The sequence below is a fragment of the Phyllostomus discolor genome, chromosome 4 (genome assembly GCF_004126475.2).
Source record: "Phyllostomus discolor isolate MPI-MPIP mPhyDis1 chromosome 4, mPhyDis1.pri.v3, whole genome shotgun sequence".
NCBI classification, from domain to species: Eukaryota; Metazoa; Chordata; class Mammalia; order Chiroptera; family Phyllostomidae; genus Phyllostomus; species Phyllostomus discolor.
Window position 1 is genome coordinate 198856520 of NC_040906.2, and position 15726 is coordinate 198872245.

At 48.5% G+C, this 15726-nt stretch overlaps 1 protein-coding gene across 2 annotated transcripts in view; it reads left to right on the forward strand.

The window, feature by feature from the left end:
- Nucleotides 1-7680, forward strand: part of AKAP12 (A-kinase anchoring protein 12) — a 79068-nt gene extending 71388 nt beyond the window's left edge. For both annotated transcript variants that reach the window (XM_028510892.2, XM_036024893.1), the window contains 2 exons: nucleotides 304-5281; nucleotides 5959-7680. In XM_028510892.2, the coding sequence (XP_028366693.1) occupies nucleotides 304-5273 (4970 nt within the window). In that variant the 3' untranslated portion in view covers nucleotides 5274-5281; nucleotides 5959-7680. The remainder of the gene's footprint in view (nucleotides 1-303; nucleotides 5282-5958) is intronic.
- Nucleotides 7681-15726: the final 8046 nt, after the last annotated feature.

A 15726-nucleotide genomic window follows, 5' to 3' on the forward strand; every position in this document is an offset into this window, starting at 1 on the left:
TCTTCTTGCCCTGGCTGGCGTAGCTCAGTGGATTGAGTGCGGGCTGCGAACCAAAGCATCGCAGGTTCGATTCCCAGTCAGGGCACATGCCTGGGTTGCAGGCCACAGCCCCCAGCAACTGCACATTGATGTTTCTCTCTCTTTCTCTCCCTCTCTCTCTGTCTCTCTTCCTCCTTCCCTCCCTTCCCTCTCTAAAAATAAATAAATAAAAAATCTTTTTTAAAAATAAAATATTTAGTCTTCTTGACTTGTAATGATTTTATCCTTTCTTCGCCCCCACCCTTCTCTTGTTTCTGTTAATAGTTGGACAGAGAGACTCTGAAGATGTGAACGAAAGAGACCCAGATAAGGAGATGGCTGCCAACTCAGCAGTTGCTCAGGACATCGCAAAGGAAGGGCGGGAGGAAGTGCCCGAAATAATCGAGCAGATGCCTTCTCCAGAGAGCAATTTAGAAGAGCTAGCCCAGCCCACCGAGTGCCAGAGCAACGACGTTGGGTTTAAGAAGGTGTTCAAGTTCGTGGGCTTTAAATTCACCGTGAAGAAGGACAAGAGCGAGAAGTCTGACACAGTCCAGCTACTCACCGTCAGGAAAGAGGAAGGTGAAGGAGCGGGAGGATCGGATGGGGCTGGCGACCACCAGGAGCCCAGGCCAGAGCCTGGAGAAGCAACGCCCAAAGAGAGTGAACTGAAACAGTCTACAGAGAAGCCAGACGAGACCACGAAGCACGAGCAGAGCAGCACAGACACTTCTCTTCCTGCAGAGTCTGGTCAAGCGGCGGAGGAGGGCAGAGATGGGGAGGAAAAGCAAGAAAAGGAACCAGCCAAATCTCCAGACTCTCCAACTAGCCCAGTGGCCAGCGAAACGGCATCACCCTTTAAGAAATTCTTCACTCAAGGTTGGGCTGGCTGGCGCAAAAAGACCAGCTTCAGGAAGCCGAAGGAGGAGGAGCTGGAAGCTTCGGAGAAGAAAAAGGAGCAAGAGCCAGAAAGAGCAGACGCAGAAGGACATGAGAAGATGGAAGAGACCTCTGAGAAGCTGGCCGCCTCTGCACAGCCGCAGCCACAGGGGGCCACAGAGAGCGCTAGCGATGCCAGGTTATCGGCTGAATATGAAAAAGTGGAGCTGCCCTCCGAAGGTCAAGTGCAGGGGTCTCCTGAGGAGAAACCTGCCCCGTTAGCAACCGAAATATTTGATGAAAAAGTGGAGATTGTTGCAGAGGTCCATGTCCGCACTACAGAGAAGGAAACGGAGGAGCCGAAAGCCGAGGCAGAAGAACTAGAAGAGTCCTTGCCGTCTGAAAAACGGGCTGAGACGAATGCTGAGCCTCGGGAAGCCGAACCCCCGGAAGAGCCGGCGAAGGCTCCAGAAGCGGGGGCCCCCGAGGGGGACCACACCCGGCCGCCCGAACCAGGTCCTGATGACAAACCATCCTCGCACCCTGAAGGCATCGTGAGTGAGGCCGAAATGCTGGCATCGCAGGAGAGAGTGAAGGTGCAAGGAAGCCCCTTAAAGAAGCTTTTTACGAGCACTGGCTTGAAGAAGCTTTCCGGGAAGAAGCAGAAGGTGAAAAGAGGAGGAGGAGGAGGGGATGAAGAGTCGGGGGAGCACCACGCAGCCGTAGCTGACTCTGCAGACAGTGCAGATGAACAGAAGGGCGAGAGCTCCGCTTCGTCCCCCGAGGAGCCCGAGGAGATCACGTGTCTGGAGAAGGGCCTAGCGGACGCCCAGCAGGACGGGGAGGTCGAGGAAGGGACGACTTCCGACGGAGAGAAAAAGAGAGAAGGTGTGACCCCCTGGGCGTCTTTTAAAAAGATGGTGACACCCAAGAAACGGGTGCGAAGGCTGTCGGAAAGCGACAAGGAAGATGAGCTGGAGAAGGTGAAGAGTGCCACCCTGTCTTCCACGGAGAGCACGGCGTCCGAGATGCATGAGGAGGGGAAGGGACACGGGGAGGAGCCCAAGCCCGAGGAACCAAAGCGCAGGGTGGACACTTCGGTGTCTTGGGAAGCTCTGATCTGCGTGGGGTCATCCAAGAAAAGGGCAAGGAAAGCATCCTCTTCTGATGAGGAAGGGGCACCAAAACCAACGGCAGGAGAAAGCCAGAAACCAGATGACGGAGGGAGAGACAGAGAAGCAGGAGCAGACACGGTCCCTGCTGCTTCCCAGGAGCATGACCAAGGGCAGGGGAGCTCCTCACCTGAGCCAGCGGGAAGCCCCTCCGAAGGGGAGGGCGTCTCCACCTGGGAGTCCTTTAAAAGGCTGGTCACCTCCAGGAAAAAATCGAAGTCGAAACTGGAAGAGAAAACGGACGACTCTGTAACTGGGGCTGGTCTAGAACATTCGGCCGCAGATGTTGAAACTGGGAAGGAGGAGTCTTGGGTTTCGATTAAGAAATTTATTCCTGGGCGAAGGAAGAAAAGGTCAGACGGGAAACAAGACCAAACCGCTGCTGAGGACACGGGGCCACCCGAAGTCCACGAAGATGACGCCGACGTCCCCGCCGTGGTGCCTCTGTCCGAGTACGATGCCGTGGAAAGGGAGAAAATGGAAGCACAGGGCGCCCAGGGGAGCGAGGAGAAGCCTGAGCAAAGGGGAGCAGCGGTGTACGTGTCGGAGGAGCTCAGCAAGAGTCTGGTGCACACAGTCGCCGTGGCCGTGGTGGATGGGGCGAGGGCCGTTGCCGACATTGAGGAAAGGTCGCCTTCCTGGATCTCTGCGTCGGTGACCGAACCCCTCGAGCGATCCGAAGATGAAGACAAGCCACCGAGCGGAGAGGTGCTTGAGAGAGAGGCCGCGGCAGAGGAGAGCCCCCTTGCTGCCAAAGCTCTGCCCGAGAGCCGGGATGCCAGCGATGACACGATCGTCAGTGAGATGGAACTGACTTCCGAAGCCGTGACCGCTGCAGAGACCACGGGGGCATTTTGTGCTGAAGAAGCAACGGAAGCGTCTGGCGCCGAAGAGACCACCGACATGGTTTCGGCCGTTTCCCAGTTAACCGACTCTCCGGACACCACGGAGGAAGCTACGCCAGTCCAGGAGGTGGAGGGTGGCGTGCCAGACACGGAAGACCAGGACAGGCGAACCCAAGAGGTCCTGCAGGCAGTCGCCCGAAAAGTTAGGGAAGAGTCGCAGCTGCCTGGTGCCACAGGACCAGAAGACACAGTTCAGACAACGTGGAAAGGAGAATCAGAAATACCAGAGGAGGAGGAAGGAGGAGAAGAGGAGTCTCAAGTGCCAGGTCTGAAGAAAGAGATGGACGTCGTGTTGAAAGGACACGTCGAAGAAACAGACACTGAGAATTTGACACAAGGGAAGGCAAATGCGCAGGCCACTCCAGAACGCTTCAGAAGAGTTCCTCAAGTCACAGAGGGTGTAGAGTCCAGCGAGCTTATAACCACCTGTCCAGCCGCAACATTGCTTGGGATAAAATCAGAGATTCCACTGGAGCAGGCTGCTGCCCCTGACTCAGCTGGAACTCTCACAGACAGTGAGACCAACGGGAGCACCCCAGTAGCAGACTCTGAAGCTCTCCAAATCACACAGCAAGACCGAGTCGTGGACATCCACGCGAGTGGTGAGGTGGCCTCTGGCACAGGGTCACAGGTCATGGAAGCAGAGGCAGTTCCCGCGCTGAAAGAGACGCCTCCAGCACCCTCTGGTGTTCCATCCCAGGAAGAACGCAGGGAACGTGTTCTAGAGCACGTGGATGAAGAGGTATCCGTGGAAACCGTACCCATTCTTTCAAAGACGGTGGTGATTCAAGAGGCCAGCCAGTTGGCTGATGACGAAATCAAGGACGTACCATTTGTTGTTGAAGGACTTGGAGGGTCTGCAGACACAGAAATAACAGCCAGTCGGAAAAAGGTCCGTGAAGTTGTCCCTCAAGGTGAAGTTACTGAAGAAGCCGAATTTCAAGAGAATGATAGTATTGAACGCCAGAGTCACACTCAGTTTCTTCCAACCCCAGAGGGGGGGGAGGTGGTAGTTCAGGTAGAAAGGGAGGAAATGGAAGCAAAGCCAGCTCCAGAGGGTGAAGAGAAACTCGAGCCAAAACCAGTTGAAGTGCACAGTCAACAGCTGGTCCAGACAGTTCACGTAACCATCGTAGATGGGGAAAAGGAAGTTATCAGTTGTGAAGAAAGTTCTTTTTGGCTGGTTGAAAAGGAAGCAGTCTGCACAGAAATTCAAGTTCAAAGCTCTGAGACATCATTACCTCTAACAGTTGCAACAGTGGAGGAGAAGGTCTTAGGAGAAACTGTCAAGATTTTAGAAACACCTGGAACCCTGGAGCCTGCAGAAGCACATTTGGAAGAGGCAGAAGAGTCCTCTGAAAAAGAAGACTTCATTGTTCAGCCAGGGGAAGATGCCGTGCCCACGGGGAATGAGTCTCAGGCAGAATCAGTCCCAGTGATAGTACCTGCTGCCCCTGAAAAAGGCATCAGTGCTGACCCGGAAGCAGATGAAACCCCATCACGGAAAGGGAGGTCGGGTGAAGACCACGAGCAGGTTATCTGTCAGGAAGTCAGAGTGAATGAAACGGAAGATTTAAAGGCTGAAAAGGAGATTTTGCAACTTACGACCGAGAGCCGTAAACTTGTGCAAAACGTAATTCAAACAGCCGTTGACCGGTTAGCAAGTACAGAAGACACAGCCACAGATGGCCAGACACCGGCTCTGCTGATACAAGCGGACGACCTGGAAGCTGAACAGAGCATTGAAAAAGAAGAAAGGGAACCTCAGGTCTCCGCAGAGGGCGAGACACAAACTACCACGGCCAAAGAGGGGTCCGCACTGACCGCCGCGGAACACACGTGCTCAGATGTTTCCAAAGATGTGAATGCGGCTCCCCAAGAGGTCATGACTCTTGAGGTCGAAGGTTCCCGTGTTAGCGACCAGCAGCTTGCAGAGGTAATTCTGTTAACCCGGGAAAAGAGAGAAGCCCCTGGAACCAGATCTGTGCGGGAAGATGGTGATCGAGGCGGCTTGGGAGAAAGAACAGAGAAGCCTCGGTCGGAATCCCAGGAAGATGAAAACGGTGATGCTGCCGATTACCCCGAGAACCATACCTCAGCCCTGGAAGACACCGAGGCCTCGGGAGCCTTAACCAAAGAGTCCGCCGATGCAAATGGGCCAAAACTAAAAGAGAAGGAAGTAGAATTTCAGGATGGAAACGGGCAGAGCGAGTCAGAAACAGAGATCGAAACACACACCCAGGAGGAAACCCAGAAACCAGAGAGGCAGCCGGCGGCCCCAGAACTCACAGAATCCTAAAACGTCACGTAAGTAAGCTTCCTTTTCCTCTAAAATAATTGTTTCTTCATTAATGCCATTTGATGGCAGATTTGTTGTAAGGGATGCAAGAGTTCAAATAATTATGATTTTATACAGAGCTATCAACCAGACTAGATCTGGTTGATCTAGTTGACCAGATAGCTCTGGTTGAGCTATCAACCAGACTAGATCGTTTCTTTTTTTTTTCCTCATTGAAATGCCATTCAGTCATACAGGCTTTGTGAAAATAATGATTTCACTTTGCCCCCAATGTGACTGCTTTCGAAGAAAACAAAGGCCCGCATGTGCACAAGTGTGCATTTGTGTGCATGTCTGGCCAAAGATCTAAGCAATACGCTGTGCTCAGTCAGCCCAGTACTGACTAGTCAGCTGAATTTTTTAGGAAGAAAAGTGAATTTTTTTCAGCGGCAGTAACAAACAATAAAAGAAAAAAATCCAGCATGCAGGTGATGAGCCTGACTCCTTCCGTGAACCGCAGGCATAGGTTGTGAGGTCACGGAGCAGGTGTGGACCCTCACCCTCCTGCTTTCCTGTAGAAGGAAAGGGTGGTGTGGGGGTCCCCAGGGACCGCAGCTCACTGGCACGACCACTCTGTGGTGAAGTCAATGAGGAGGGAGGAAAAAAGGGCATTTTACTCACGTTTGAATCTTTCCCGCCCCTCCAGTTACCCTCATGTACTTGCGAGACCAGAACGAGGAGAACAAGTGGTGGAAGAAAGTGAACGCTGCTGCTAAGACCGCAGAGCAACCTCCAGACCTTGGACAACTGAAGAACAGGCGCATGGACTGGTCTCGTTCCGAGGGAACCCCGACAATCCCGAGGCTTCATCGGGAGCTCCAGCCGGTTCACAGTTCCTCCCTTCAAGACCACCCTGTTGGCTGTCCCTTGATTCCGCGTAGTGTCTCTCATTTAAGGTCCTGTGTTCTACACCTGGAACTGGAGTTGGAAACACCTAGTTCCACGTCTCAAACTGGAGTATCATTCTTTATGTATTTATATGTATGTTTTAAGTAATCCTCTTCCTGTATCTATTGTATATTTTTTTCTTAACGTTTAAGGAAATGTGCAGTGTAGCACATTTCTCTTGTATCACACAATACTGACGGGGCACGCGGCCATAGTGGAGCTTTGGGGAGCTTCTTTTACGACCTGTGAAAACAGCTTCCTAGAAATAACATTCCTGATCAGATACTACAGCTCTTACTATAAAATTCACTAAGGATTAGGTCCATGATTAGTATTACTCTGAGATTGGTCACTTTCCTACTATGCACAGTGCTAAAAATAAAAAGCTTTTCTTTTCTTTTTCTTTTTTTTTTTGGAAACATACAGAATGTTCCATTGTTACTGTGAAATTTTTCTTCCTGGCCCAGTGGAAGTTGCAAGTTTTTTTTCAGTTGCACATTAAGTCTTTTCTCCTAATTGTTATGCTTGTTTTGGACAGATGAGTGTGCTTAATCCTGATGCAAAGTAGAGATCTGTTTTTCATACTGTTAAGAAAAGAATTGACTGTTTTTTTAAGTTTTTGATTCTACTCCTAGATGCTGGAACCCATTTACACACAGCACGAAGCAAGTCTGGTTCTTTACGACTGGTATTTTGATAGATGCTGGATGGTGTCTGTGCCATATCTGTGCCCGCTCTTTTAAGACAATGTTGCATTATGTCCATCTCCAGAAATTGTGCTTTGACAACTGATTTAAATAAAACATGTGCTTCACCGAGATTTGCTGGTTTTATTAGCTACTAGGAAGCCTGGGACATAGGTTTACTGCATTCTGAAAGCAGTATGAGTTAGAAGTTTCTCATGCAGCCTCTGTATGATGTTACCACTTCATACCGGTTCGGGCTGATGTTCAGAGGAAGTCAGCAGATGGTTGTATACACCAGGATGAACGCGGGGCTTTTCAGAGGGACAGTGCTGTTACAATGCTGCCACCTGGTGGGGTCTTCCGGGAAAGGTCAGTTTTCGGCATTGGTATTTGTTAATGACTAATGTTTCTAGAAAGAAATTTTAAGAAGGCTTAATAGTAAAAATGCCATGCCTGACAGGTGATCTATCTGGGGATTTTTTTTTAATGTTAAAGTGATTCGTGATTCTTGCTAATATATAAAAGATTCCGTCAAAGCATTGCCACATGAAGAACAGTCACCTGTCTACCATAAAATTCCACTTTTTTCACATGTAAAACTGGCCTGGCATATATATTTTTTTACAAAGTTTACTCAAACTCAGCCCTCCAGTCTGAGAACTTAATTTCAGTGGCCAATTAGTGATTTTAAAGCATAACAGTCTAGACAGTCTAAAATAGTCTTACCGAGAAAGAAAATTTGCTGTTAAAACCAGAGAGTAGTTTCTGTTATACCAACAACCTGACTACCACAAGAATTGGCTATAGTAGAAAGACACCTCCTCACCGTGCAGAGGACCTTGTGGTTGGAAAGCACTGAATTTGCTTTCAGGAGCTCCTCTGGTGTATAATAGCCTTAATTATTAAACTTCAAAATCCCCAAATTAAAAAAAAAAGTCCTCTGATCTAAATAGCTTCTTTTGTGAACTTGAGACTTTCAAGAAAAAAGTGCTAGTGTCCATTTTTGAAGATGAGCCAAAAAGTATTGGAGATGACAGCAATTTGTAAAGAGTTCGTGATAGCTGCCCTGTTGACTTCCTCTGTGTTGCAGGAAGAAACTTTGTGCTATTTTGAACAGATTAAAAGGTTTTTGTAGATTGTGGTGAACAGATGCTCTTTTCTTTTCTCTTCTCTTTTTTTTTTTTTTTTTGGTTGTTTGTTTAATATCCATCCTGCCACTTCATCCCGTTTGTTTGACACGTGGCCAACCAGGTCATCACCAAAGCTGGTCTTCTCTGCGACAGTGCCTCTCGCACTAATTAATATCTGGATGTGCCCTGGGTTACTTCTGTAATTCCTTCCGTGCAAGCTCTGTACGTCTGTCCGTTAGCAACACTGTCTTACTAACAAGAGGAATGCTATGAACAGTAGCATGAAATGCAGTTCCGTATTATAATTCGGACGCTACTGTTAACTTCACGAAGTTCCTAATAATCATGTCAACTGCAGAAATTGGAGCAAGTGCCTAAATTTTGCTGTTTCTGGCATTACTGTGGGATCATGTACAACAGAAAGCAATGCAAGACTTGTGACCTCTCGCCACTTCTTGTAATTCGAGGACTATAAAATGTTCCCCTTCAGGTTATTTTGCTAATGGTACCCACAAGTTGCCTCTCTGTATACATGTACTTTGTTCCAGAAATTTCCTTTGATGTTTGGAGCTACAGATAGTCAAGGGCTGAAAATTTTAGCTTTCAGTGTAAGCTTCAAGCTTAGCAGTTTTCTTTAACCTGAGACAATATTTGATTCCTAGTTCTGTTTGGAGGCAGATTTTCATTTATCTAAATAAAATGCAACCTAATCAAATACCATGGATTTTCTTTCTGTAATTTCACCTTAATTCAGTTTCGATTGCTTTTCTCTTTCCTGCTGTGATATTCGTCATCTATTTAACTTATGCTTTTAACTACTTAGCCATCCCTTTGTGACACTGTCCACAGGGCATCGTGGGAGTTGGGAAATGTACTTGGGGTATGTATGAATTCACAGAAATCTCTATCTCCGATTCTTAATGTTTTTGGGTCAGGGGCCCCTTGAATTGGAATCTTATTAAATCTCTGGTTGGCCTCCCAAACCCAAAATGAACACAGCGTTGTTATATACTGTTTTTGGATAGTCACACAGACATACTTGAAATCCCTACCAACAACAGAACTTGAGTTAAACCCCTTACCCTACTCTACTGGAAGGGAAATGGAGCCCTGGCTGGTGTGGCTCAGTGGATTTAGCACCTTCCTGTGAACCAAAGGGTCACTGGTTCAATTCCCAGCCAGAGCACATGCCTGGGTCGAGGGCCAGGTCCCCAGTAGGGGGCGTGCGAGCGGCAACCAAATAGTGATGCTTCTCTCCCTCTCTTCCCCCTTCCCCTCTGTCTAAACATAAATAAATAAAGTCTTAAAAAAGGGAAATGGATGTGATCCAAGGATTCCAAGTATCCAAAGAGCAGTAAGAGTCTGGAACCTGCACACAATGTGTCCAGTAACTTCAAGTTTACGGGACTTCATGTCCAGTGTGATTCTGGAAATGCATCTGCTGGACAACCTTGCATAATTCCTTATCATCTCCAGCCTAGATCGCTGGAATTAGAAAAATGATCTGGGGCCTACTTTTATTTATGAGACAGATGAGATTTAGATCACCTCCTTTGAAGTGGTAACAGGTTTTGGCTAAGGTGGCCAGGACTTGGGGGTGGCATGGTGGTCAAGATAATGATTTTTTTAAAAAGATTGATTGATTTAGAGAGGGAAGGGAGAGAGAGAGAGAAACATCAATGTGCAGTTGCTGGGGGCCATGGCCTGCAATCTAGGCATGTGCCCTGACTGGGAATCGAACCTGCGATGCCTGGTTCGCAGCCTGCGCTCAATCCACTGAGCTACACCAGCCAGGGCAATGATTTTTTTTTTTAATGTCACAGCTTAGAAATCAAACCCATCTCTTGGTATTGAAATATAACTGGCATCTTTACAGCGCTCTACTCTGTAATCTCATAAAACTTTGCAAACTTGAGCATTGCTTAATAACATGAAAAATTTTAACAACAGAGAAGAGTTGCATCTGACCTCTGAAGACAGGTGTCAAACTCATTTTCACCAGGGGCCACATCGGCCTCATGGTTGCCTTCAAAGGGCCGAATGTAATTTCAACTCCTTAACAGTTAAGGGGTAGTTACATTTATACAGTCCTAAAATTATTTTAGCCTGGAATGAGGTTGACACACTTGTCTTAAGAGACACTTCACTCTGACACTCCTATTTGGAGACCACAGGTGGAGTAACAGTCCGCAACTGGTTAAATTAGGACCCAGTGTGTCACTTCCCTACAACAGGATAGTGAGTACTCAAGCCTAGTTCTAACTCAACCCTGTATTTTTCCTTATATTCTAATACAAACAATTTAGCTTTTAATTAATGAGCACAGAGGCAATCCCATAAAGTAGGCTAATTGAAAAACCACATTGCGTTTGATCCTGTGAATCCCCGTTAGCCTTAAGAGCTCCCCTAATTCCTGGAACAGTGGGGGTAGGGGGTTGCCTCAACACAACTAGGGCTCTTTAAAAGACTTTACAGAAGTGATTCCTCAGGGTTGGCCCCCGGGCTATTGTAAGAAATGGGATTGTTCCTAAGGGTCATTAAAATAGTTGAGCAGGGAAGTGATGCTAACTAGTCCGGCTACTGATTCCCAAGACAGTGTTGGGGGGTGGGGGGGTGGTTCGTGAGGTTTTGGTTGTCACAATTGCTAAGTGGTATGGAGATCGGATCAGATCACCGGGGAGGAGTAGGAAGGGGCGGTAGTGGGAGGTTGCCCAGGGCAGTGATAAATGGTCCGGGGTGAGACGGGCTGAGAAGCGGAATGCCTGCAGAGCGCGTGGGATTATGGGTGATAAGATTTGAAATAAAAGAAAGGCTTGGGTTCTGGGGCTCCCTTCTTCCCTGAGGATGCTGCGCGGGTGATGGGCTGCAGCTGCCTGCGCTTCCCAGCAGACGGTAATTTGGGTGTGTTTTGGATGGGAGAAGAGACTCCGGGCGCAGCCTCGGATCGGGCTGGCTCGGCAGAACGTGGGAGGGTTATTCTCTGGGTGTTCTAGAAGGGGACTAGCTTTGTGGCAGATGCCTGCCATTCTCCCAACATTGTGTGGCTTTTGTATCTTATGTTTTAGTTTGTAAACTAACCCTATGGAAATAAGATAATTAAAAACAGGGAAATTGCTAGGAGAACCCAGGTGTTAAAGATACTAGCCTTCATTGATAGGCTTCAGTGGCATGCCTGTGGAAAGCTGTTATTCCAAAGTGGTGTAACTTTTGCGTAAAGACTCTTCTATCAGCAAACCTTTGCCTCGTCTCTGGCATTATACCAAAGGGTGGCGGCTGGCGGCAGGACCCTCACTTGCTGCTCCGTAACGCAAGTTGTTACCGGAAATGAATGAGTAGGGGTTAGATACTCCTGACCCTGCAAGGCCCAGGATGGCCTTTTTTAAGAAAGGGTTTTCGACCTTAAATGCCAATGCAGAGAGAGAGAGAGAGAGAGAGAGAGAGAGAGATTTTCCTTGATAAAGGCCTGGGCTAAAGTAGCGGCAGTTTGTCTGCAGAGATGTGGGTGGGATCGAGAGACAGTGGGAGGTGTAATCCACAGGACTCGAGACCTGATCATCTATCTGTCCTGGGAACAGTGCGGGGTGAAGGCGGAAGTTTGTGGATTGCCGACCTAGCACATCTAGGGGTCATGTCCTGACATGGGTGGAGGTGGTGAGATAATATTAGTTTTGGAAACGTTCCGTCTAAGAGACAAGATCTCTAAGGACAAGCGTGGAATGGGCAGCTGTATAGGTGGGTCTGACAAACAGAGGAGAGTTCAGGACAGGCAGACATCAGCGGCTCTTCTGTGCTCCCTCTGTCCTGGAGACGCCCAGGGAAAAAGAACCCGCGCCACATCCTCACAACGTTGCTTGGATCTCACACACAGACTCTGGTGGTTAGGAAAGGCGAGGCTTTCCAGTTCACTTACCCTGTCCCAGCAGTTTCATTGCAGAATGTGTAACCAGCCCTGGCTGGTGTGGCTGGTGTGAGTTGAACGTTGTTCTATGAACCAAAAGGTTGTTGGTTCGATTCCCAGTCAGGGCACATGCCTGGGTTGTGGGCCAGCTCCTTGGTTGATTGATGTTTCTCTCCTGTCCTCCTTTCCCCTCTCTCCAGAAATGAATAAAAGCTTAAAGAAAAAAATAGAGCCCTGGCTGGTGTGGCTCAGTGGATTGAGTGCCGGCCTTCAAACCAAAGGGTCACAAGTTCAATTCCCAGTCAGGGCACATGCCTGGGTTGCAGGCCAGGTCCCCAGTAGGGGGCACGCAAGAGGCAACCACACATTGAACTTTCTCTCCCTCTCTTCCTCCCTTTCCCTCTGTCTAAAAATAAATAAAATCTTTAAAAAAAAATAGAATGTGTAACCAAGTACTTAACAAGATTTTTCCTATTGTGAAAGTGCTTTACAAACTGGAAAGCAAAGTGCACTGTCATGCGTTAATATTGGTAAGTGGAAGAGGAGAAACTTTAATAACGTTGTTCACTATAAGCAACGCTGTAGCTGCCAAGGACTGTTGTGTCCCCGAACATTTTGGTGGAATCAGAACAATGACACTGATCTTCCTAACGTTTTATCACTGCTCTTCTTCAGTGAGGAAACATCCACTTTGTTCCATCTGCATTTCTTTGTTCTCCCCCTCTCCCTGGTGCCTTTCTGATACCTGTGGCTTGCTGGCCCCTCCCCCTGAAACCTTCGGAGGGGGGCGATGTGAGGAGGGGGCCTGGTCTGCCCTCCCCGAGGTCACTCCTGAGGCTCCTCAGGCCGCGTGTGGCTCAGGCGCCCGGTTCTCTCTGGCTGGCTGCCTTCTGTCCTTTGTCTGCTGAGGGGCATCTCTAACTGAGAAGATAAAAGAATCCTTTTTCAATTTTTTTATTGTTCAATTACAGTTGTCCCCACTGATAATTCTGCATCCATCTTTTTTCTTTTCCTAACAAAAAAAATTTAAATAACGGCTGAGAAGGGTTTCTGAGGCAGGGTGCTGGTAGCAGAAAGGGTCCTGGATGGGAGACCTGGGCTCTGTATTCACCACTACGTCATCCTATGACCTTGGCCGATGGTCTAACACCATTCTGTCTCTTCATCCTGACCCTTCTCTTATGGTAAGGAGGCCCATCAGGGTGGCCTCAAAAACTATGTAAGGGGCCAGGGGTGGGATGGAAAAAAACAAACAAACTGTGTAGGGTATTGGGTGACTTTTCTGTGCTCACCCTTGCTAACCAGCAAGGGCGTGTGGAATGAGAACGGGGAGGTCCAGGATGGACGCCAGGGCCACTCAGACGGACACCCAGCTGTACAGTGTGCTCCTCATTGAGACACAGCTTGCCTCAAGTCAAGGAGCTGGCTAAGAATGGCTCATTGATAGCCCCTGGTTATTATAATTTGGAGAAAAGGAGAACCGAGAAAGGACAGTAATACTAGAGCAAAAATTACATAGTGACATTGTGGTCCTCAAAATATGGCTACTGGCATCATCATCATCATCATCATCATCATCATCATCATCTGGGAACCTGTTCAAAATGCAAATTCTTCGGCCCACCCTGGACTGACCGGATTAGACCCTCTGGGGGCAGGATCTGTTTTATCAAGACCTCAGGAGACTCCAACGTGCTGATGTTTAGGACCACTGTGGTAATGTCAGACTGTAACACGGATTCACGATCCTTGCCTCAATCATGGAACAAAGAGGTTAACAGTCGGAAAAAGCTTTCCTCCTCCTGACCTCCCCCCTGCCCACCCCACGACCCACCTGTTTCCACCCCCACAGAAAGGTTTGTTTGTACATTTGGGAAAGTATCGTTTGAGCCACATGGGAGTTTGAATTCTGGCTGCACTGCATTTGAATCCATGGGAGCACTGGCTGGGTAACCTCAGAAAAATTGCTTAACCTCTCTGGACCTCAGTTTCCCAAGGGTGATAACCATGGGGGACATGGGTGATAAGGCATGTCTGACAGGACTGTTGGGAGGAGTCAGCGGTAGCACCCCGCACACAGACACCCAGCGCAGGACCTTGCTTGCTCCCCCTTCAGCCCTCCAGCCGACAATGGATTCTTTCCAAGGAGCGATCTTCACAGCCACCAGGGAGTTTGGGCAGGGCAGGCATTATGCATTTTCCAGAGAACAGCAAAAGCTCCATTCAAGAATGTAATAACCAACTTTTTGCTTTTATCTTCACCCAAAGACAGGCTGGGCAATTTTTTGAGAGAGGGGAAGGGAGGAGGAGAGAGAAGGAGAGATACATCAGTTGGCTGCCTCTTGTACGCACCCTGATGAAGGGCTGGACCTAGTCATGTGCCTGGACTGGGAATTGAACCTACAACCTTTTGGTTTATGGGATGATGCTCCAACCAAATGAGCTATACCAGCCAGGGCAATACCCACTTTTCATGTTCAAAAATATTTTGATTTTTCCCAAGGAGAATGAAATGACACAACAGCATTTCATCCTGGTCCATATATTTTTTTTGCACTAAAGATTCTCAGTCTAATTTTTATTTCATTTAGAGCTGTTAATAGTTTAGTTGACACTCCAGTTGACTTGAAGGAGCAAGTTTTAGAGAAGGCAGACTACTTGATGTCTCGTAAGATCATGAACTTTTTATTCGCTTAAAATCTTTATGCCTAAATCTTGTTTAACTGCCAATAATTTGTTGTAGACTGAACTGGAGGACTGAAACAAAGCAAAGTGCACCTGAAGTATTTTGAGGGCCGTGAGAATTGCCATGAAAACGCAGTCCACCTGGAGAACAAGTGACAATCCATTACACTCCCCATGCAAAAAAAAAGTCTGGGAATTCATTCCCAGGGAATCCCTGAGGACAGGGCTCCACCGCCCCCATCTCACCCCAGGCAGACCGCAGGAGGTGCCGCCGCGAGCACACACACGCTCTGCTCCCCGCCCATCCTTCCACGTGCCTGCAGCTTTTCAACACAGCAATTCGGTGTTTCACCTGAACTGTGCCACCACAGCCTGACATTTTGAACCAAAGGGATTGTTTTGAATGCCTCTGCTCTTTCCCTTTCTTATAAGGGGAAATAGCAAAACACAACGGTGTCCAGTCCCTATGGCTTTCACAAGGTGTGTCCACTGTACCTTCTTGTGTCGCTACCCAGAGCTGCCTTATTTACCAGTGTTACCGAAAAATTCTACGGTACAACCCATCTCTCCAGAACTTGACGGAATCGATGTTTTGGCAATACTTGCTGAGTGAGTGCGTCACCGGCCATGGTTTCCCCAGCGGAAGGAAAAGCGGTAGAACCGGAGGCATTAGTGAAGGCTAGGACAAGAATGACAGCTCTAAAACTCAGGCGTTCGTTCATACCGTCAACTGAAGCTTCTAAAGCTTGTTTAAACTGGGAGCATCAGAAACTCAGAATGAATTGAAAATGCAACCTCTTGGGATTAATTAAATAGGCACAAAGCATCCCAGGGTAGGCTGGGTGGGCTTCCTTCTCTGTACCCTGCTCTTTTGGGAGGAGCTGGCGTTTTGCGGGACAGTCACAGTGGAGGTGTCTGAAGGTTGGTGCTGAGGCCCCTGCACCCCACACACAATGAGTAGCTGGACACAATGCCTGCCCCTCCCCTTGACTGAGTTGCTGGAGCTGCGTAGAGGCAGGCCGGCATCTTGTCCTGAGCCCCCCCCCTCCTCTCCCACCAGGTCTCTTGTGGTCCCCACCGCTTTCTACTCTTCAAGCCCCTGCCCCTTGGCTGCATGCATCCCTCAT